Source organism: Opisthocomus hoazin, chromosome 15, assembly GCF_030867145.1.
Source record: "Opisthocomus hoazin isolate bOpiHoa1 chromosome 15, bOpiHoa1.hap1, whole genome shotgun sequence".
NCBI lineage: Eukaryota > Metazoa > Chordata > Aves > Opisthocomiformes > Opisthocomidae > Opisthocomus > Opisthocomus hoazin.
Window position 1 is genome coordinate 12,827,762 of NC_134428.1, and position 20,786 is coordinate 12,848,547.

Genomic DNA, 20,786 nt, shown 5'->3' on the forward strand with positions numbered 1-20,786 from the left:
GAACTGTTTGGCCACACGTTATCACTGGCAGACGGCAACACCAGCGTTAGCCTCAGGAAGCATGCCTTGCTTATGGCTTTAACGAAGCGGGCGAATGAATAATTGCAGTGTATGTCCGGTGTGTCCTTGTGGGTGGTCTTCAAGGCTGTAAAAGATTTTAAATCCTTTTCTCATCATCTGAGAAAAAGTTTTAGAATTACAAGAGGCATTTTGTCTGCTCCACCAAGAAGGAAGCATCGAGGCAAGCCTCTGCAAAGCAGTCACCTCCAAGCCCCGACAGCACAGGTGTGATATTTAAAATCATCTTTCTGTATTAAGCAAAGACTGCCCAGTTACAAGGTTTAAGGACGACAGACAAGAGGATGGAGACATTTCAGTGACTAAAGTTCAGGGGTTTTTCATAACATGCTAAACAGTTTTTTGTGACACAATGCTATCTGAATGATTGTAATTTATATCCACTGAATTGCAATGCTGCATTCATTGAAAGTTAAGACGTAATAAAGAATTGATTACAAAAATCTTTGATCATAAATATGTCTTACCTAAAACCAGAGCAAAAAAAGATGGGAAGGGATCTTGTTTTCGCATATTAAGACTGGTAAGTAGGACTGGGGCTTTCTCCGTGTATGAAGTGTGTACTTGAGGGAGAAATGCATGGTACACTGAGGAAAACAGCATTTCCTAGAACGCCACTTCAGGCAAGCTTTGTCCTTTTCACATAACAAAGTTGTCATCCGGCAGCTCTGGCACAAGAAGGTGGGGCGGAAAAGTGATGTAACTGTCAGGGAAGAAAATCATCCCAAATTCCTGGAAATTCCCCAGACACGACAGGTGGCTTTGCTCGGCGGTCCCCCCACCGTTACACGTGCCACGGACACCTGACAGAGGAGAGGAGGTTCCTCGGTGGTCACCCATTTCCCCCTCGCCAGCAGCCCTCCCTTCCGAGGCCAGAGCGGAGCCTTCCCCACAGCCCATCGTCCCAGCAGGCCCTAACGCCTCTCCCCACGTCTCCCTCACCTTCGGGCTGCTCAGCCCAGGCGAACTCGGCAGCTCGTCTCCCGCCAGTTCGGCAGCCGCTGCCGGGTGATCTGGCCTGTTCCACCTCTCCTTGCTGCTGGGCACCCGTGACAGCTCCTCTTCCTCCGGTTCTCTGCTCAGGGTTTCAGCCAGTGCAGGCGCAGACTGCAGGCCCTACTGCTCTCAGCTAGACCCAGCGCTGCTGCTTAGAAACCCCCCCCCGGTCTGCCATAAGCCATTAATTAAGAGTTTATAATTAGTATCTTACAATGGTTTATTGTATATAATATATAGCAAATAAAACCAAGGACACACTGTATCAAAAATAGAAACAATATTTATATGTTCCAAATACATAAATACATTTATAAATCTTGCTTCTTTTTTTGAAGTGCATTTTGTTGAGTGAGACTCTTTGCAGACTCGGACTGTAAGAACAGACAAAAATCAGAAGATGTTGTGAAAGTAAATACATAAAAGATGACAATTTAGGGTCCAAGACTCCCCCAAGAGTCCCAGACAGTTTACAGCCTAAGACCAGTCCGGTTTGAAAAAGAGACTGATCAGAGAAGTGGGTTTAGAGCAGGTTCTAAGACATGCTGAAGAGATCCCGTGGTCACTATAATGCTGTCTTCAAAACATCTCCATCAAGGACATGCTCAGGCCACACTGACAAGGCAAACGGCGCTCGGGAAGCGGAGCAGATGGTGTCTCTGACACGGCTCTGGCACGCAAGTGAACATACACCACAATGTTCGAATCCAAAGGGCTTTCATGTGACATCTGATGTCAGAGGGCACTTTTGGGAGCCGTCACAAAGAGACCAGAAAAACACCTCCACTGTTTTACAGCCATTTAAGAAATACAGATTCAGGAGTTTTACCAGAGACGGCAAACTGAACCAGGGACAGAAGAAAGGCATTGTACTTCCACAGTGCTCCCTGCCTTAACAATCAGCAGGGCAAATTGTACGCTGGAGAAATGAAGGCTGAAGTCACTGTGGTCTAAACACTCAGCGCTTTACACAGGGCAAAGGGGACCCGTTTCTTGCAGGCGGGTTATTCTGAATACTGGAACACAGACGGTGAAGCGTTTTGCAGCCCAAGGCCAGAGAAAAGGTCTTGGCAAGTGCCACTGGGGGAAGCACCTGTCTTTATAAGCACCAGCATGAAGAAAAATCGGGGACCTAAAACCTGATAGAAAAATTGAAAGAAAAGAAAAGGCACGGGAGGAAAATCGAGGGAAAAAAAGAGGCTCCAGACATCCTGCGTGCTGCAGGCAGGGCAGCGAGCAGAGGAGTTTGTGCGCTTGGCAGCAGCGGGCTGGAACTGGGCGCTCGTTCAGAGCCATCATCTCCAGCATGTCATCCGAGAGCAGGCCACGGGGAGGAGCAGCGCACCCACTCAGCGCGGCACCGCTGCGAGCACCAGCCTGGAATGGCGTTCCCAGCTCATCGGCAGGCCTCCGTGTACAAAATTTTCAGGGTGGAGGAGTGGGCTCCATTCAGTATCGTCTCCTCTGTTTTTTGTTCCCCTTCTTCTTTTCCTTCTCTTTCCGGGCTCTGGCCGTGGTAAATGTGATACAGTGAGCATCTAAAAAGTCCAGCAGCTTTGCCTGGGAAATTTTAATGCCGTTCTGTTTCAGCTCTGCGTGCAGCTCAGCCAGCTCGATTGGCTCATAAAAGAGAACCTTGTGGTACAGGGCTGTGTTTGAACGGATGTAGCACCTTACTGCCTCCAGCTTTTCTTCTTCCCGAGCTGCTGCCTGAGATGCTGCAAGCTCCTCTTCCTCCTCTTCGGATGCAAAAGCACAGGCTTCAAATCCATTAATGAAAGAACTAAAAGCAAGATCAAGCAGACCAGAGATCAAGGAGAGAAGAGGCCATCAAGGACAGGACCAGAGCTCCCCAAATCCCTGGTGACCAGCCCCTGGGACTACCCTCTATAGGATCGCAGACCCTAATACTGGCACCCACAAAACGAGTGAAGCAGAACACGGTGCGTGTTCCGCAAACTTCCCCATCCCAGCCGCGACAGCGCTGGTCCTGCTCACCCAGCCCCGGAGCTGTCTGGCATTTCTTGTGCCTGGCCCACAGCACCTACCGCTGCCGTACCACAGCAGCTCTGCCAGGCAGCTCTGTGCCCTCCTCTCCCTGCAACAGCTGCAGGCCCTCAGTCAATGCTGTGCGTGCTCCTCATTGCTCTAACTGGCAGAGACCAGGCATGCCAGACTTGGGCCTTGCCCACATGCAGCCACGAGTACTTTTGTGCGCTGAGAATAGCTCACTGGGAATTGGACTAAAAAAACCCGAAGCCTGTTTCTTCTGTTGGAGCACACTGACCTTCAAATGACATGCCCAAGGAGGGGGCACGGCCGCTGTAGACCACGTGGACACTCACCTCTGCCACATTCCTAGCTCATCTCTGTCCTGCAGCATCGACTGTTGTGTTTAGCATTTTGTTCCCTTACCTCTGTGAACCAAAAGAGATGTCGCTTCCATCCACTGAAGAAACTGCGGACTCCTGAGATGTTGACAACATTGGTTCCTCAGGACCAGCTGCCAGAGACCATCTCTCTGGAGATCCAGATGACCTTTTCTGCTCTTTAGCTCCTTCTGGGTGATGTGTCAGTTTAGTTCCCTCCTTGGGTGCTGCACAGCCTGTTTCACGGGATCCACCACGGTCATCATCAGTGTTCCTCACAGGGAGCACTGAAGAAGCTGTAGCAGCCTGCTTCCTCTTGCCCACAGCCCTCGAGGCATTGGCACGCTTTCCACCTGCAGTGCGGTCTGCCTTTGACTGCCCAGAGTGTTTGGCCGGGGACTTCTGCGGGGGAGGCTGGGAAGATGGGATTTCATCCTCAAAGTCAGAGTCCACGTCCTGGTGAGTATACTGGAAAATCTCCTTCAGCTTCAACACCATCTGGCGTTTAGGGAGAGCACGAACTCCAAATCTGAAAGAGAAAGGTGGGAGCTTAGGTTAAGATAATGCTGCACCTTCCACTGTCACAGCTCAGGAAGGGGCTCCCACCGGGAAGTCCAGTGGTCAGCTGGAAAAGTGTGACACAACCTCAGAAAACACTGACTGGAGTTTCACCAAGGTTTCCCCTGCAGTCCAGGAGCTTCCTTTCACACTACCTGCCAGCTAGTTTCTGCTCATAAAGAGATGTACTTGTGGAGTAATGCTAACCTGCTCAACTCCTTCTTCAGCTGTGGGGTCTCCATCAGGGAGTAAGCTGGCATTGGTGTCACTGGAGTGCTGGGAGGCTTGTCATTCTCCCGACAGGAAGGTTCTGCAGCAGAATGAAATCAGAATTAGTATATAAAGGACTTAAAATGGCTGATATCTTCTCCTCTTAGTGGCAGATACTCTAATATTCTATAATAATTGTTTAAGTAGCACTACTTTTCTACAAGCTTTTCTGTTATTACTCAGCTTTATATTGGACAGAACAGTCAACGCTTTTTTTTTTTTATTCCCTAAACTGGGATACTTGGGTTTTATTGACCTTAAATCAGAAAACAGCTTAAATTAAGACACACGTCATGTCTGAATGCGAAGCCCATTCAGGGCTTTGTTAGAACAGGCAATGTTTACAAGGCAGTTCAAAACCACATTTAGTGAATTCTGTAAAGTGGTTCTTCTCCCAGAAAGGAAATTTCATAATGGGGACTTGATGCAGAAGAAACTGAGCAAGTCAAGCTTCTGGGGTCCCCAGTTAGACAGTGATTTAATTATACCAATTTACTGATACTGTGAAGCACAGTCTCACGCATCATGTCCTAAACACCTGCTAAACTAATCACTTAGTAGGGCATAATTAGTAATATATTTAATTAGATACTATGAGATCAATTATTGGTCTTAGATGGAAGGATCCATGCAAGGAAATGTGCTGGGCTCAGAGGGGTCTGTTGGAAGGGCCTAGAACCAGCAAACAGAAGGCAGCACCAGACAGCAGTGCATCAGCAGAGCTTTGCAGGAAAGCACACAGGAAGACTACGCACGGGCAGGGACCGGCACCCGCCCCGGCCAGCCTCAACATGAGGAAAACCTCCGCGCCTGCGCTGCTGTGTTGCTTACCTGATGTCCTCGTGTACGTTAGCACAAGCATTGCTTCACAAATGCATGAAAAGCAAAAGACTGTACATTGCACCCAGTACTACTGGGAACAAATATCCACTGTCATGCAAGCTGAAGGCTGGTTTTTGTTCCGTTTTGGTTAGGTTTTTTCCCTCCAGGTACCTGTAGCTTCTGCAAGGAGTACCATCGCCACCAAAGAACCAGTGTGAATGGAACACAAGCAGCTATGCTCCAGGAATCCCACGTTTAGATATGCTCTCTCTCGCATCAGAAAATGACTGTACCTTCTTTGCGCCGGGCCCTAACAACTACTTCAGATCAGAAGGCCAAAAGACCCTTTCAATGCATCATGTGAACCACATGTGGGATGACCACTTAAAATGAAAACAATTTAACCTAGTCCAATAAATCTAGTATCAATACAAGCTCTCACCGGGAGTCTTTCCAGGATCTGTCTGACAGGCCCCTGCTGCAGCCGACAATCTCTGAGACAGAGGAAGCATCTCTGGGAATTCAACTTCCTCCTCTTCTCCATTCCAATCATCCCAGAGTTTGGAGTTCAGGTAACTCGGTCTGCCGCCCACTGATGAACATGCCTCAGTAGGACTCTTTTCAACACAGAGCAAAGTTGTTCTTCTGCCAACAGGACTTCCTCGCAGAGGAGTACTGCCCTTAATTTCTTGCGCGTGGACGGGGCTCGCCCACTGGTCATGCCAAGAACCAGGTCTGGGGCTGCTGGCAGTGCTGGTCCCTGCACGCCTGACCTGGCCGGAGTCCTGGCCGTTACCTCGGACTGGTGACAGATACTCGAAATGCCAGCAGTCATCAACGGGCATTGGGGGCTCATCACAAAGCAAGACGCTGCTGCTCACAGAAGGCAGACTTATTTCCTTTTCACTGTCATCTACCTCAACCACACTGTTATCTGTTTTATCTTCCAATGGCTGCTCATGGCACGGAGACACAGGTCTGGATAACAATGAGATCTCGACACAGTTACTTTTTATGTTGGTGTGGCCAGGGGAGTGGAGAACTGGATCCACTGGAGAAACTGGTGGGTAGTTCTCTGAAAATGATCCTGCTGCTGGGCTGCTGGGCAGGCTTCTCTCACTGACTGAGTTCTCCATAGGCAAACGTTTAGCTGACGATGTTGTTTCACGAACTTTTATTAAATTTCCAGCCATTTCATGGTTACTGTTACCTGCTGCTAAGTTCTTTGTGCTGAGTTTAGATCCAGGACTCCTTAAAGAATTTATACTTGTGACATGAGTCTGTGTTGAGAAACTTCTGCTTTTGCTCAGAACCAGTGTGTCTGGCACGAGCCAGGAGCTGTCTGTACCCGCAGACACTTCATGACTGAGCCTTTTTTCAGGGCTCAGGTCTGGACTCTGTTTTCTCTCCATACAAGCATCTATTTGTCTGCTGAGAGCCAATTCGGTGGACATCGTTACATCATTACTTACATGCATTGTATGCATAATGTCACCTGAGATCTGGGTAGATCTCTGTTCTGTTTCAGTGACTGATGAGTTAGGTTCAGGTTTTGGTATCTCAGGACCTTGTTCTACACTTGTACATTTCAGTTTCTCAGGGATTTCCATTTCTTTCAGGGCAGAGCTTGGCTCTGGTGACTTATTGTCTTCTTGTAATTCCATTTCATCATCAGAAGATAAAACAATAACATCACCCTCCTTGTTCCCCTGAGCTGCAGCACCCTGAGTTCTGATGACCAGTGATGACAACGCTGGGACATGTGCACACTTGTTTAAATCAATGTTGGGAAGCTCCGCTGGAGAAACTGTGTTCTCATTTCTTGATGCGGTATCCAGCTCGTTGGCTTTCTGAAAGGGTATTTCATCAGCTGGGAATGATTTTTCCCTTTTGTTTTGCTTTGGTGTTGACACATGTTCTCCGGCAAACTCTCTGTCTGATTTTGGAGATGCAGGTGAAGAGCCAACAGCAGGAAAAAGGGGCACACAAGGCTTGGGAGCAGGACTCCCGTAAAAACTGTTCCTACGTGGAGAGAGGTCTTTTTGTGACTTGCTGTACAGAAGTGAATCACTAACATCAACGTGTTTTTCACTAGGACCCTTTCCTGATTCTCTGATAACTTCTTTCACTGGGAAAGGCTCACAGTGATCTCCCTGAGTTGCAGAAAACAAGCGTTCATAACTTTCATTTATATTAGTATCACCGTGGAAGCTAGAAAACTGTTTTTCATGGTGATCTGCCCCATCACGTGAGACCTGAGATAACTTGGAATCCTTTGCACCTTCACAACCCCTAACGGTCTCTCCTTCATTAGCGGTGGCACTGTGGGATGCTATGTCCCATTTCTGAGGTTCACTGTGGTGAGGCACAAAAGTGGGCTGTGCAGCATTCACGCTCTTGCACCTATTTATACTCTGCATTTTCTCTTGTGCATACGAGTCACATTTAGATTTTTCCACATCATCGTCATCCTTCAAATCTTTGAAGTTGCTGCTTACTGAAGCAGATTCCGACCTCTTTACCTCTTCCTCCTCAGTTTGCTGGTTTGTGCCTTGGGCTGCCTCAGAATCACTGCAGATGCTGCAGTCTGTTCCCTCGTTCGCCTCTGTCTCACCCTGAACCATCCTCCTCTGAGTTGCAGCAAACTCATAGATTTCCTCCAGCTCCTCTTCACCCACCCCATTGTCATCTTCCTTCTGGCATTCAGGGTTCAGCATATCTACTTCTTCCTCATCTTCACCATCCCACACTGACTTCAAGAGGTCTTGGAAATTCTCAGCTCTGTCCTGACAATCTTCGTCATCCCTCACAGAGATAAGATCATCTTCTGAATCCACTCCAGAAGACGCCTGACTCTCTCCCGTGTTGTTTTCACACTTTGCCATCAGTTCCCTCGCACCAAACCTGCAAGGATGTAATAGTAATGTTAGTATTTTCCTCCTCCAGTATTTCTTCACCATTTGTCTGCCTAATTACTCTTGTGAGCCTTGTAAAGAATCTGCATGAGGATGCTAGTCTCCTAAGATGCACAAGATCCGGTATACTCCTAAAATTAGGAATTCCCTTTTCCAGGTGTCACTCACATGAAAGCATCAGGCTCACTCTTCCTTTCTCGTGTTTGAGACTAAATCGCTATATGACTACACTAAAACCTCTTTGCCATTTGCACTGGCGAGAGCCCCATGGAACGGCTGGGGCTGGATGATGTTTGTCATGTGCAAGCTTCACGGCTTTTTGGAGCGACAGGGCACCTCTGTACACACTTTTTGGCAAGACCCAACCATTTCCCCCCATATCTCAGCAACTGCTCCTATTTCAAGCTCTTTACTTGGCGCATGCCTAAGATCACAACAGAGCGTGGCTGACACAACATGTTAGTGTTCTACGCAGCCAATAATCTGAACAGCACTTGCAGAATATAGTGCATCGCTAGTGCAATGCTTTGAGAATCACATATAGAAGAGATGCTCATCATCACTGTCAACATCAGCTGCCAATAAAGATCCTGAGACAAAACTCTTGGCAAAAGTCTGCTAAGTGTATACTGAACACAGAAATTCTCACACAGATACAACTTATAGAGAGACTCATGGAAAAGAGGAGGGTAGGGTGTTCTTATGTTCAAGTGTCATTTAAGATGGAAGCAGAGGACTGTGGAATTTGTAAGCCACTAAAACTGCAATGGAAGATATCAGGTTGGGGTCTGTGGGGTCTGAAAGCATGAGGGGATCCAAAACACGCTCACGACACAAACCTGGCAGCCAGAGCCCCAACCTGGGGCAGCAGCCCAGCAGGGATGTCAGCATCAGCAGCATACAGGTATCGCAGGAATGCGCACACCGCCTCTCCTGTCACGTCACTCAGCAGCACACGGCGTGTCTGCGCGTTCCCATCCTCCTCCACTAAGAACCCTTCGCTGTGAACCTGGGGTAAGAGGAAAGCAAACAAAGTCCATTTGCTGGTAAAGGAACAGCAACACCAATGTTCTTGTTTGTATCAGCTTATTCCTTTCATTCACTGAAGTCTTATCCTGGGACCAGGACCTGATGCCTCACAAAGAATCTAAAATGACTGGTTATGCAGAGCTTCATATGGAACAGGCCATCTCCTTCCTGACCATTCAGCTGTTAGCTTGGATAAAGCTTGGCTACTCATTGTTTTATTCCCACATATAAAAGATGGTCTTAGAGTTCTCCAGTTAGTTTTGGAATCAAATTACTTCCCAGGGCACAATTTCCAGTTATCTACACCTCTCTGCAAGAGAGCCTCGCAGAATCATGGAATGGTTTGGGCTGGAAGGGACCTTACAGATCACCTAGTTCCAGCCCCCCTGCCCTGTGCAGGTACATCTTCCACGAGACCAGGGTGCTCAAAGCCCTGTCCAGGCTGGCCTTGAACCCTGCCAGGGAGGGGGCAGCCCCAGCTTCTCTGGGCAGCCTGTGCCAGGGCCTCACCACCCTCACATCAAAGCACTTGTTTCTTGTATCTAATCTAAACGTACCCTCTTTCAGTTTAAAGCCATTAGCCCTTGTCCTATCACTCCAGGCCCTTGTCAAAAGTCCCTCTACAGCTCTCTTGCAGTCCCCTTCAGGTACTGGAAGGCTGCCGTAAGTTCTCCCCAGAGCCTTCTCTTCTCCAGGCTGAACAGCCCCAACTCTCTCAGCCCTTCCTCACAGGAGATGTGTTCCAGCCCTCTGATCATTTTGTGGCCTCTTCTGGCCCCCTCCAACAGGTCCATGTCTGTTCTGTGCCGAGGGCTCCAGAGCTGGACGCAGGACTCCAGGTGGGGTCTCACCAGAGCAGAGAGCTTCCTCTGATCTGTTTCGAATTTACCTACCCTTGATGCACTGCCAAAACTCTAGTTGTCCTGGTGTCTCACAGGAAAAGAGACACCACACAAAATACTGCTCCACTGAACTGGACCATTATCTGTGCGGGTCCAGCTTGATCCCAGGTTTCGATAAAAATGCATCTCCAGTTCAGTAAGGTCTTACTTCCTTTGCAGCCAGATCACGTATTCTGCTATCTGAAACTCTCTCCAAAGTTAAGGGACACCATGCAACAGAAAACATGAACTCTGAAGTACTCGCCGATTAATTGCTGTCTCCTTGTTACTCAAAATCTTCAAGAGAGAACAGCAGTCCCTCACCTATACAGAAAATAAACATGAAATGCTGCTCTGCAGGTGGGACTTACAGGAAAGCAACCCTCTGCAGGAATCTGAAATACAGCATGGTGCGAATCCCACAACTCTACCCACAAAAAGGGCTCTTGCCCATGAAAACAGTGGATGGGAATGCTGAAGCCAGACAGAGTTGCAGGGAAATAATAAGAAAACGTGGCTAACCCAATTGTTTTTAAAGTCATTTGATTTGTGGGAACATGCACATTTGCTAACAGTTGTGAAGATCTCTTAAAAGATTTCACATTAAGTCCGTTGCATGGCACTGTATGAACTTGCTTCCCCTCCCCAAACTTCTATTGACCCCTTAGAAACGGCTTGAGTCACCTTGGATGGAAACTAGTGCCAGTATGCATCAGGATAAAACAATTCTGCTGTTTCCAAAAGGGCAGCTTTAAAGAAAGCTTCCTTTGTCAAGGAGCTGGTTGTATGGACTGGCAGCAGCTCTGTGAAAGAGCAGAGCTCAAATCTGAGGCTCCCTGCCGTTCAGTGTCCCGACAGGAGACTGCACAGGAGCAGGCTGGGAACTGTTCAATCCAAAATGCTTCTGGGAATGTAAGAACTACTTCACTAACCTTGCAAAGAGCACAGTTCAGTGCAGCTACCTCCAAAGCAACTCCGAGAGTGACAAAACATCTGTGTAGGTTATTCTCAAGTACTTCCCAGAATCTACTCCATATTCATGCTTCCCAGCCTGGGTGACAGGCAGGACGCACCAAGATGGACAAAGCAGTTTGCACTTGGACAGGTACAAAAATTCAAGGGCAAAAAGCACTTCGAAAGCGTCCTCCATTGCTCAAGGGCAGAATGCAACGAAGGATCATTACCTCCCTATAGTCCCCCAGATAAACTACCACATTTTCCACCACTTTGTCAAGATTCTGGTTTCCTAAGCTGAAAAACCACTGCAGATTTAGAGACCTTTGCCATCAGGCCCAGCAGTGCTCTGTGCCAATTCTGTAGCATTAACTGGTGGGCAGTCTGGGCTTTCCTGAAACAGAGGAGGAAAGTATGTCAGCAGTACTTACGACCTCAACGGCCTGTGGACACCGTGCGTACAACACAAACATGTGGGCGTAAAGGACGTCCCCAGAGTCCACCTGGAACTGGACATCACTTAAGTGGGGGTTGTTGACCATTGCACTGAAATCTTCAGCCAGCAGCCTGAGAGAGGACTAGAACACAGAAGGAACAGAAATACAGAAGTTCAGTTACAGCTGTCAGGCATTTCCTTGAAAAATAAGGAGGGAATAACCCAATTCGTCAACATTGCTGTACTGTGGGTGCCAGTCTGAATGCATCACCTGTGCCTTCTGATCATCATCAGCATTATCAACTTAAGGTCTTTCATATGACAAATAAGCAGATAAGTCTAACAGACATTTCTGGCTTTGCTTTCCTCCACTGTTCACAGTGTGGCAATTGTAAAGAAAGGGCAGTTGTGTTGTATTCTACTGTACTTGTTCTGCCTTGTATTACAGCACATTATCACCCTCAATTCTTCACCACACCATTTCCTGATGTGGTCTAGCTGCTGCCTACAGCTGGCCTCTTGTTCTGCTGCCTTCCACCACATTTTTAGGAAACTGTAATTTCCACTTCGATGGACTTGAACTCAATTCACTATAATTAGAGTAAAAGGAAAGAGCATGACTCAGGGATGGGGTAATGAGCCTTTCTTCTCTCATTCACTGTCTGGCAATGACAGCTGAGAAGAGCAGCTCGGCAAAATGGGGCCCACATAGAATAAAACTAATGAAGGTGTCTAGTTCAAAGGAATTTATGTGCCTGTCACTGAAACCCCTTTTGAAAATTCCACTGAATTATAAAAAACAAACATAATTTCTATCACCATTCTACAACCCCTTGCTGGAATTTTGGGGAGGGCTGGTTGACTGAGCTACCTGTGACTGGTTACTGGTGATGGTAAGGTCAGGCCTGGGGTACGCTGCCAAAGACAGCAACGATGAATGCTCTGTTTCTGCTGGGGAGCTGCTCCCAGTACGAACTCGCCCCAGGCAATATTCTAAAGACTCAGATCCCTCTAGGCAAGTGTTGTGGCTCTGGAGGTGGCCAGCGCTGCAGAGAAGTGTGAAACACCCTCAGCTCACGGCTGAGAGGCTGTCTGACTGTAAGTGGAAACCAGCTCATGGTTAACGCACTAATCATTGACCTTGTGCTTTTCAAACCTACTGCAGAGCTGAGAAACTGCAAGTTTTATTCCAGTGAACATCTGCACGAGATGCAGTTCCACCTGGAACAACACAGCTCTTTATTTTATTAGCAGGTTTCTACATTAGCAGTGGACTGTGGAAACCCAAACTTTCTACTCGCTCCAGCACGTGTTTGCAGGCAGCCAACACTAATTAGCACCAAAACAGCAGCACACACCAGAACGCTTCTTCCAGGCCTTCACAGGTGGGCTAGAGAAGACTCTGCATGTCTTGGCAGTGGTGTGGACTGATCTCCAAGGGGAAGACAGGAAGCTCAGTCTGGAAACTAATCTGATTTTTCTTGCTTTCTTATTCTTGGCAGGTAAGATACCTGCAAGACAGTACCTCAGGAAGCCAGCAAACACAGACTCCTGATGCTACGTTCCAGGCAGCAAGCCCAGAACAGCTTTCCTGCTGATGCTAAAATTACGAATCAGGAATGGGGAAATTAAATCAGGCTAGGAACGTCCTGGCTGCACCATTCTCTGCACAAAGCAAACAGACCGGTCTGAAGACAGCTCCGAGCAGATACGTGCCGCTGTTGGAGAACACACTAGAACACTCTCTCCAACTGCGGAGGCCAGCTAGACTGGACATCCGCAGATGTGACAAGGGTCTTAAGCACGGGTGGGGTTTGTGTTACCAACGCAATGGATGTATTTGCTTAACATGGTTACAGTCTGTCTGTGCTCATATAAAGCCCAAATCTCTTCCACTGGCAATCCAACTCTTCAGCAACACTTCATTTGCTCAGGAAAACTACCATGGAATCAAACCAAATCTGAAAAAACGATCATACTGGTTTTGCTGGTAGCAACTGAGTTTCAACAACAGTATCAGAACAGTTTCGGTACTGCTAAGGACCTCTGGTGTAATAGACTCAGAAGCTTATAAAACAAGACATTTTCTCCTGCTAAGGATTTTTTTTAATACCCCCAAACAGCATCTAGAGTTTCCATAACCAGTAGCTGGGATGCTGAAGTTTAGTACTGATTCCCACCTCAAAGAATTCTCTCCTTTTAGAAATCTCTTAATTCTATTAGCACAATATGAAAGTGCTTTCTCAAGGCATCAAAATTCATCTGGCACCAAAAGCTACTAGCTTTCACGGCATGATTATTTATTATCAAACCAAAACTAGTAATTTTCACCAGATAAAGTGGATGACCCTGGTAAGAATATGCAATAGGGTTTTTTAATACACACTTCAGTTGAAGGAAACTGATTATAACATCCATGGGGTTAAAGACTGGTGCATCTGGGGTACGATGTGATCTACAGAACACCACTGGCTTTATATAAAAAATAATCTGTGACTTACTAGCCTGCAGTCTTCACCTAGTCACCACAAAGGGCACATTGATTTTCAAGCTAGATCCTCTGCTATGTGGTCCCACAATTGAGGATTTTCTGTACTAAACCATTTAAAAGCTCACATTAGCAGCAAAAAGTGCTCATCTTCCATGGACCTCAAAGCATTCCACCTCATCTGTCAGGCTTCTTTGCCAGATGAGAGAATCCATGGTGAATCAGCCAGTCCTTGCAAGAATTCTCTCTTCCATTGCAAGGCATGGCGTGGAGAGGAAGGTGACAGAAGAGGAACAGCTCCATTCAGAACCACCTAAAGCAGCTAAGTGTGAGAGCCTGGAGGAAGCACCCGGCAGCTCTGTCTCTCCTGGGCTACAGCCAGTTTTCTCTTGGATAGCCTGAGCATTCAAGCAGAGTACTACCTAATGTGGTATAGCTGCATCACTAGTTCCTACCCCCAAATACCCTTAGTGCTATAACATAACTGTTTAACCTGCTTGTCTTTATATAAACTATGCACAGCTTGGGCCTTATGTTACCTGACATTTTAAATAATCTCTCTCATCAGGCAGGATGAGTACTGAAAAATCCACAAGCCTGCTTGTGGGCATCCATGAAATATCACCACACGTGCCGATCTCACCTGTGCCCACGATGATTCCTGATCACCGTGAACCTTAAGCACCTCTTTGTTTCTATGGAAATGAACGGGAAATATTCCATACTTCTATGAATCGCACAAATGCAATAGCTTCTTTTTTACAGTGCTAAATAAATAAATAAGAAAAAAAGTGGAAAAAAAGGGTTGTCCTTACTCTTTTACAGCTGCTTGTCAGGAGGCTCTTCTCTTTGGATGGGGGGACAAAGCCACTGTGTGGAGTATCACTGGAAGGCAGCTCTTCTCCTCAAAGAAGGAAAATGCACATCACAAATCACATACAACTTCTCTGTGAGACAGAGCCATGTAAGAACTCCTGTCGGGATCCTGGCCATGACAGCTCCCCGAGACAGGTGCTGTAGCCAGCCTGACAGAGCTGAAGGCTCAGCCTCTCCCTCATGCCTTTACTGGAGGGTTTGGCTCTGGGCTGTACCCGAGTACCACCCAGCCATCAGCAGCACCAGTCTACTGCAGATTTGCGTGTGCCATAATTATCCAGATGGAGGAACTGCAGAGTGCCTCTCAGTTTTCCGCCAGTGGGAAAAAACTAGGACACAGAGCAGGATGGGACATGCCACGGTCTCATCCTAGCAGAACGCATCCTGGACCCAGTTTCAACCTAGACAAAATGTCTGTGGGTCCTAGTACTCAGAGGCGGCCAGCGAAATCAGTTCTGCACAGCCTGAGCCCTGTGGTAGTCTACAGAGCACACAGAACAGGATGCGGAGCCACAGAAGGAATTAATGGCTTCAGAGACACATTCAGCTGCATTGGCGTCTGCACAGTGTTTCTTCACTGCCTGGTCTCATTCACACTCACAACATACATTTTTGTGCATAGATTATTTCCTTCACTCAGGAAGTTGTATCTTCACTGAAAGCCCAGGAGTAGTTTTATAGGACCAGCGATCATTTGCTGCAGTTTAGTAGGGGAAGTGAGGAATATTATACCCCAGTGAAAGTGCAGACAGGTGAATTTAGCAACGGTGTTCTTTTCCAGGGATATCATTGACCTTGAAATGAGCAGTTGTGCATCACCTGCAACTATGACTGGGCACATTACAGAGTTGCCCACAGAGGAATTCCAGGTGTTGTATTTTTTCAACCCCATACTGGCACAGATAAACTTCAGGTTTATTTTATCAATGCACCAACATTAGATCATCCCTCTTGCATTTTTCTTTCACCCAGCTGTCTGAAGGCCTGAAAAGACAGTGCACACAACAGAAAGACGTCCACTTGCCTGGGATGAGCATTTTGGCCCAGCTGTTGAGCATGCCTGGCAGAAAATACTGTGATATCTTTCAGGGAATTTAAAAATAAGATTTAGTCTCTGTTGCCCAGGAGTTCTCTTAAATGCTGGGATTTAGGAATCACTTCAGAAACATCAGCTTGATTGTATCTAAAGCTTACTGCAGAAAAGTGTTCCCCCACAATATCACATCTTGGACCAACATCAGCACCCTGTGGGTGCTGTCACGGCTCTCCTAACTTAGCACAGCGCAAGTCTGGCTCTGTGTAGCTGAAGGGACTGGGGACAGGGCTCACGAAGCTGCCAGAACTTACCTGGCTGCTCTGCTGCCTGAACGCGGTCAGCATCAAGGTTCCACTGAGTGAGGGTAAGTCCTTCCCTGGCCAACTCAACTAGGTCCTGTAGGGTCTGAACATCCTTCTGGCTGTGAGATAAAAGTTGTCCATCTCCTTCAGGGCCGGACTTGGATTCATCAGAAGTTTGACCTCCAACCTCTGTGCAAGTGGGCTCACAAGAACTGAGGTCAGGCTGAATTTGCTGGGATACTTGTGGCTGGTCAGATCCCACCAATGGCAGAACATCCTCTGGCTTATGATTCTGATAAAAAGAGGGGGGAAAAAAGACACCAATCAATTAGGTCTTGTTTTATGTATTTGCAGACCTCAGAGTACAGTCTCTACTTCATATTTTTCAAACATCTAGTAAAGAATTACAGAGCATTCCCCAGGTCCAAGGGCTTCTGAGGCAAAAGCTCTCCACAGTGTTGTGAAAGACTCTCCACAGATAAGACGGCTATAAACAGAAGAAAGGAAACTACAACAGAAAATGCAGAAAAGGTGGCTTCTCCAGGAGCTTGTCTGTGCAGGCAACTGCAAAGCAGGGAGAGACGATGGTGGAAATGCTCCCACATCAATATCTAAATATTTCATTGTAGCTGGAGCACCTGGCAACAGTTGCAACTGAAGCTCTCCAGGTGCTTCTGTTCTGAGTTCTGAAACACTTTTGCAGTTACATGTAACTAAATCAAACTTTCACCTTGGAGCTGATATTTTCCAGGTTTGGTCTCTGTTTCCCAATAAAAATAGTCTTGTTTATTTATTTCTAAGTAAAAATACTTTGGCCATTTCTGAAAATGGAAAGCATCAGATGGGAAAACACACTCTCGTCATGATTTTAAAGGCTTTTCTACTTCTTATTTTTAAACTTCTCTTGCAGTTCTTGGCTTGAATGAAAGGTCAAAAATCTTCATAGAATGGAGCCCCTCCAGTACAGCCCTAGCCTGTGATAAGCAAGTGAAAAAACTCTGGGCTTTGACTAGGGAAGAAGTATTAAATAAAGCACCTATATATGCACGGTAGTTTTTGAAAAGAAGCACCAAACAATTCTTCAAGAAAAGAATGAGAGAAGGAAGAGAAGTGATATCCTTCTTCTCAGCAAGCGTGTGATAAGACGAGACTTAAAAGAGCATTGTCTGCTTCTGTAGGCACTTTTTATAAAAATATCAAGCACTGAAAGAGGCAGGAGATCTAGAAGAAAAACAGAATGAAACAGTGGAACTGAAAACTGGATCAAAGCTCATATGCACCAAGAGGCAGCGGGATGCACAGGGAAAGCCTGAAGTGCAAATGCTTCGCTTTACAACTCTAGGCACTCCTACCTTCTCCTCCGTGCAAGGCAAATATCAGTCCTCAGTTTAGGCTTTTCACCCAGATCCTTGCTGAGTGCAACACATGGGCAAAGCTCATACTACAGTCAATCAAAGTGCCAAGGAGAAAAACAAGAGTCAAGGTGCTGTAAACACAGACAAACTTGGAAGTTCTGGTGGACGAGAAGCTCAACATGAGCCGGCAATGTGCACTTGCAGCCCAGAAAGCCAACCGTGTCCTGGGCTGCATCAAGTGAAGCGTGGCCAGCAGGTCCAGGGAGGAGATTCTGCCCCTTTACTCTGCTCTCATGAGACCCTACCTGGAGTCCTGCGTCCAGCTCTGGAGCCCCCAACATAAGAAGGACATGGATGTGTTGGAGCGGGTCCAGAGGAGGGACACGAAGATGATCCGAGGGCTGGAGCACTTCTCCTACGAGGACAGGCTGAGGGAGTTGGGGCTGTTCAGCCTGGAGAAGAGAAGGCTCCGGGGTGACCTTATAGCAGCCTGCCAGTACCTGAAGGGGCCGACAGGAAGGATGGAGCAGGACTTTTCACAAGGGTGTGTAGTGATAGGACAAGAGGGAACGGCTCTAAACTAAAAGAGGGCAGATTTAGATGAGATATTAGGAAGAAATTCTTCACCAGGAGGGTGCTGAAACACTGGCACAGGTTGCCCAGAGAAGCTGCGGATGCCCCCTCCCTGACAGTGTTCAAGGCCAGGCTGGATGGAGCTCTGAGCAACCTGGTCTGGTGGAAGATGTCCCTGCTCATTGCAGGGGGGTTGGAACCAGGTGATCTTCAAGGTCCTTTCCAACCCAAACCATTCTATGATTCTGTGATTCTAGTGGCAAAATGACCAGGATGGGGCCCTTTACTCAATACTCTCTGTTCCCATCAGTTTTACTTCCTGAAAGGTCAAGGAATAACATTGTAACATGAGCCTTGGTCTCTTCTCCAAAAGAGAGAAATGAAAGTTCAAGATCATAAAACCTAACCGTGTAAGACCAGGGGACAACCGTGCACGAGCAGTGAGCATGCAGAGGCAAGGGATCACTCGTTTAAATACCAAGTGAGGAAACAGAAGGGTTACAAGGCAAGTGAACCAGGGCACACAAGTATCAGAGCAAGGACAACAGAGCATCCCACCTGCACAGACTTCCAAGGTACAATTGCAGGGTTTAATCCAGCAGTGTAGAATGATTCAGGGTCACAGGGCCCTGTCAGAGCACTGAAATTCCATAAAAAGCACTCCTTAGCTTTGGGCAATGGCAAGAGCCAGGCTGCTTTCCCAGATTCATCCTCCAAAATCCTACTAGCAGGAAGCTGAGGGGTGGGAGGGAATTCCATCTCTTCTGCAAGCAGCATAGCTACTCGCTCTTGGATCCTTTGGCGGGCCTTCTCTGGGTCCTGAAGTAGTAATGGTGGAGGTGCAGTTGGGCCTCTTTTACGTCGTTTTTTCTCTTTAGAAAGAAAAGGAAGAGGAACTAAAATAAATAAACAGCTGAACACAGGGCAGAGGAGCTCATCATGCCAGCTCCTTCAAGTGTTGACTCAGTGATGCCCAAAAGGCAGCTGCTAGCTGAACACAACTCTAAAGATTTCCACAGGTAGTCCAAAGCCTCACATCACCCTTATGGGAGAAATGAACTCCAGAAAAGACTGACTCCTGCTCACACTGCTCTGCTGCCCGTTGGGAGCAGCCACATCTCTAAAAAATCTGGTCATTACAGAAGCAACCGGTATCCATGCAGTCTACCTCCCAGACCCATGGAATGGTGCCTGTACAGCGCTTGACTAGATCCCAGTGCTTCACAAAAAAGGGAGAAAAAAAAGCCAGTAAATCCATGAAGGACTCCTTTTCTTGTGTACTGGTTTCTGACGATACCAAACCACAGCTCACACAAACACTGCACAATTTCATTTGGAAATCCTGTGTCTTATGGCTTTTGTCTTACTAATGCCCAGCCCCAGATCCAACCGGCATTACTTATCGGCAGGAGGGGACCTGAGCAGTGTCACAAAGAGTGAATTCTCCCCTCTACGCAGTACTCAAAGATTTCCCCTGGCAGTGGTTTTCCTTTCTGAACATTTTTGCACACTGAAATAGTGCAGCATATGCTCAACAGCATGTAGCATACACACGTGTCTGTTACCGAAAGAAAACAGAGATAAGAGATAAGGCTGAAAAAGCTGCGTTAATCCAGGCTGTAGCAGGATGAATAGGGAAAAAATGTACTGCAGAAGAAATAACAATAATATTTTTGTGTTATTTCTTTTCACTTCCACAGTTTAAAAAAACACAACAGCTTAGCTTCAGAATATTTTACAGATCCAAAAGAATCAATAGGTAAAAAAAAAGCATCAGATTCCTAAGGGATTTCACTGAAACCCATGGACATCCTGCAGCCTTTCTTAACTGTGTGGATACTGCATATTGTTGAAGCTCTGACAGCATAAGTAAAACAGAAACAGGGCTGTCATCCCTCCTATACCCAACAGGAAAGTTTTAGTGAAGCGCGGGCTGTGTTACACTACTCCTCCAATAACACAGCCTTCGACACCAACTCACTTGAGCACATACCTGATCCTGGCTTCCATTTGATTGGCAAAGCAGCCACTGGTTTCACATTTGTAACTGATTTGGCTTGCTCCTGCTTTTCGTGCTCCAACAGGGAGCGTGACATTGCCATAGCAACCAGCAAATCTTCATCCTTCGTCTCCATTTTGGCCCTCTTCTGCATTTTCTTTGAGTCCTCTTTGGAAGAGACTTTTCGCTTTGACCTGTTCGGTTGATTGCTGAAATACAAGAATGCAGTGTGAAGCCCAAGTTAACGTGACTGGAGCAGAGACAAGAAACACTGAACAGTCCAGACCAGCTGCTCTACTTGCTCAGAGAGATTCTCATATCCAGGATAATGAAAAACTATTCAGTACCTTCTTCCCTGGCAGTGAGCAAATGATTTCTTCTCACCCATGGAATTCAGAGCAATTTAGAGAAAGTCTTCTTTCAAAAAGGTAACCACAAGACCACAGCACTGATGCAAACATCTGCTATCTCTATCTTGAATGTTTTTTTGTACCAAAGGGGAAAAAATAAGTTGAAGCAGGGAAAAAACAAGATCACCAGAAATTGCTTTCCCACTCTTCTACTTCCGTGGGGAACAGGCAACAGTCCTTCCTCAGCACAAAGGGACTTACAAGCCCGTCTGCAAATTCAGTCAGGCATCACTCGCTGTATTCCAAAGATTCTGCTCAAATCCAAGACAGCAGATGCAGCTCTGCATTTCAAAATATCACTTCTGTTTCCTCTTTGGCCCAGGGTGTAAAACATGTATTTCCATACAGCCACAAGCCGAATAGCTGAGGCATTGGCACGACAGATGCTCAGGAGAGACTGCACACTCGTACTATGTGGTTTGCTTAATACGCTCAAACA

The 20,786-nt window shown here is 46.9% G+C and overlaps 1 protein-coding gene across 3 annotated transcripts in view; it reads right to left on the reverse strand.

The window, feature by feature from the left end:
• Window positions 1-1,369: 1,369 nt before the first annotated feature.
• The window catches only part of SLX4 (SLX4 structure-specific endonuclease subunit), a 34,199-nt gene continuing 14,782 nt past the window's right edge, over window positions 1,370-20,786 (reverse strand). Inside the window, exons 7-16 of one of the 3 annotated variants that reach the window (XM_075436692.1) lie at window positions 19,932-20,146; window positions 18,497-18,810; window positions 16,020-16,302; window positions 14,612-14,694; window positions 11,304-11,450; window positions 8,848-9,017; window positions 5,536-7,997; window positions 4,209-4,311; window positions 3,490-3,972; window positions 1,370-2,857 (exon numbers count right to left, since the gene is read on the reverse strand). In XM_075436692.1, the coding sequence (XP_075292807.1) occupies window positions 2,524-2,857; window positions 3,490-3,972; window positions 4,209-4,311; window positions 5,536-7,997; window positions 8,848-9,017; window positions 11,304-11,450; window positions 14,612-14,694; window positions 16,020-16,302; window positions 18,497-18,810; window positions 19,932-20,146 (4,594 nt within the window). In that variant the 3' untranslated portion in view covers window positions 1,370-2,523. Of the gene's footprint in view, window positions 2,858-3,489; window positions 3,973-4,208; window positions 4,312-5,535; window positions 7,998-8,847; window positions 9,018-11,303; window positions 11,451-14,611; window positions 14,701-16,019; window positions 16,303-18,496; window positions 18,811-19,931; window positions 20,147-20,786 lie in introns of all 3 variants that reach the window. The other 2 variants (XM_075436691.1, XM_075436690.1) reach the window with 2 other exon arrangements.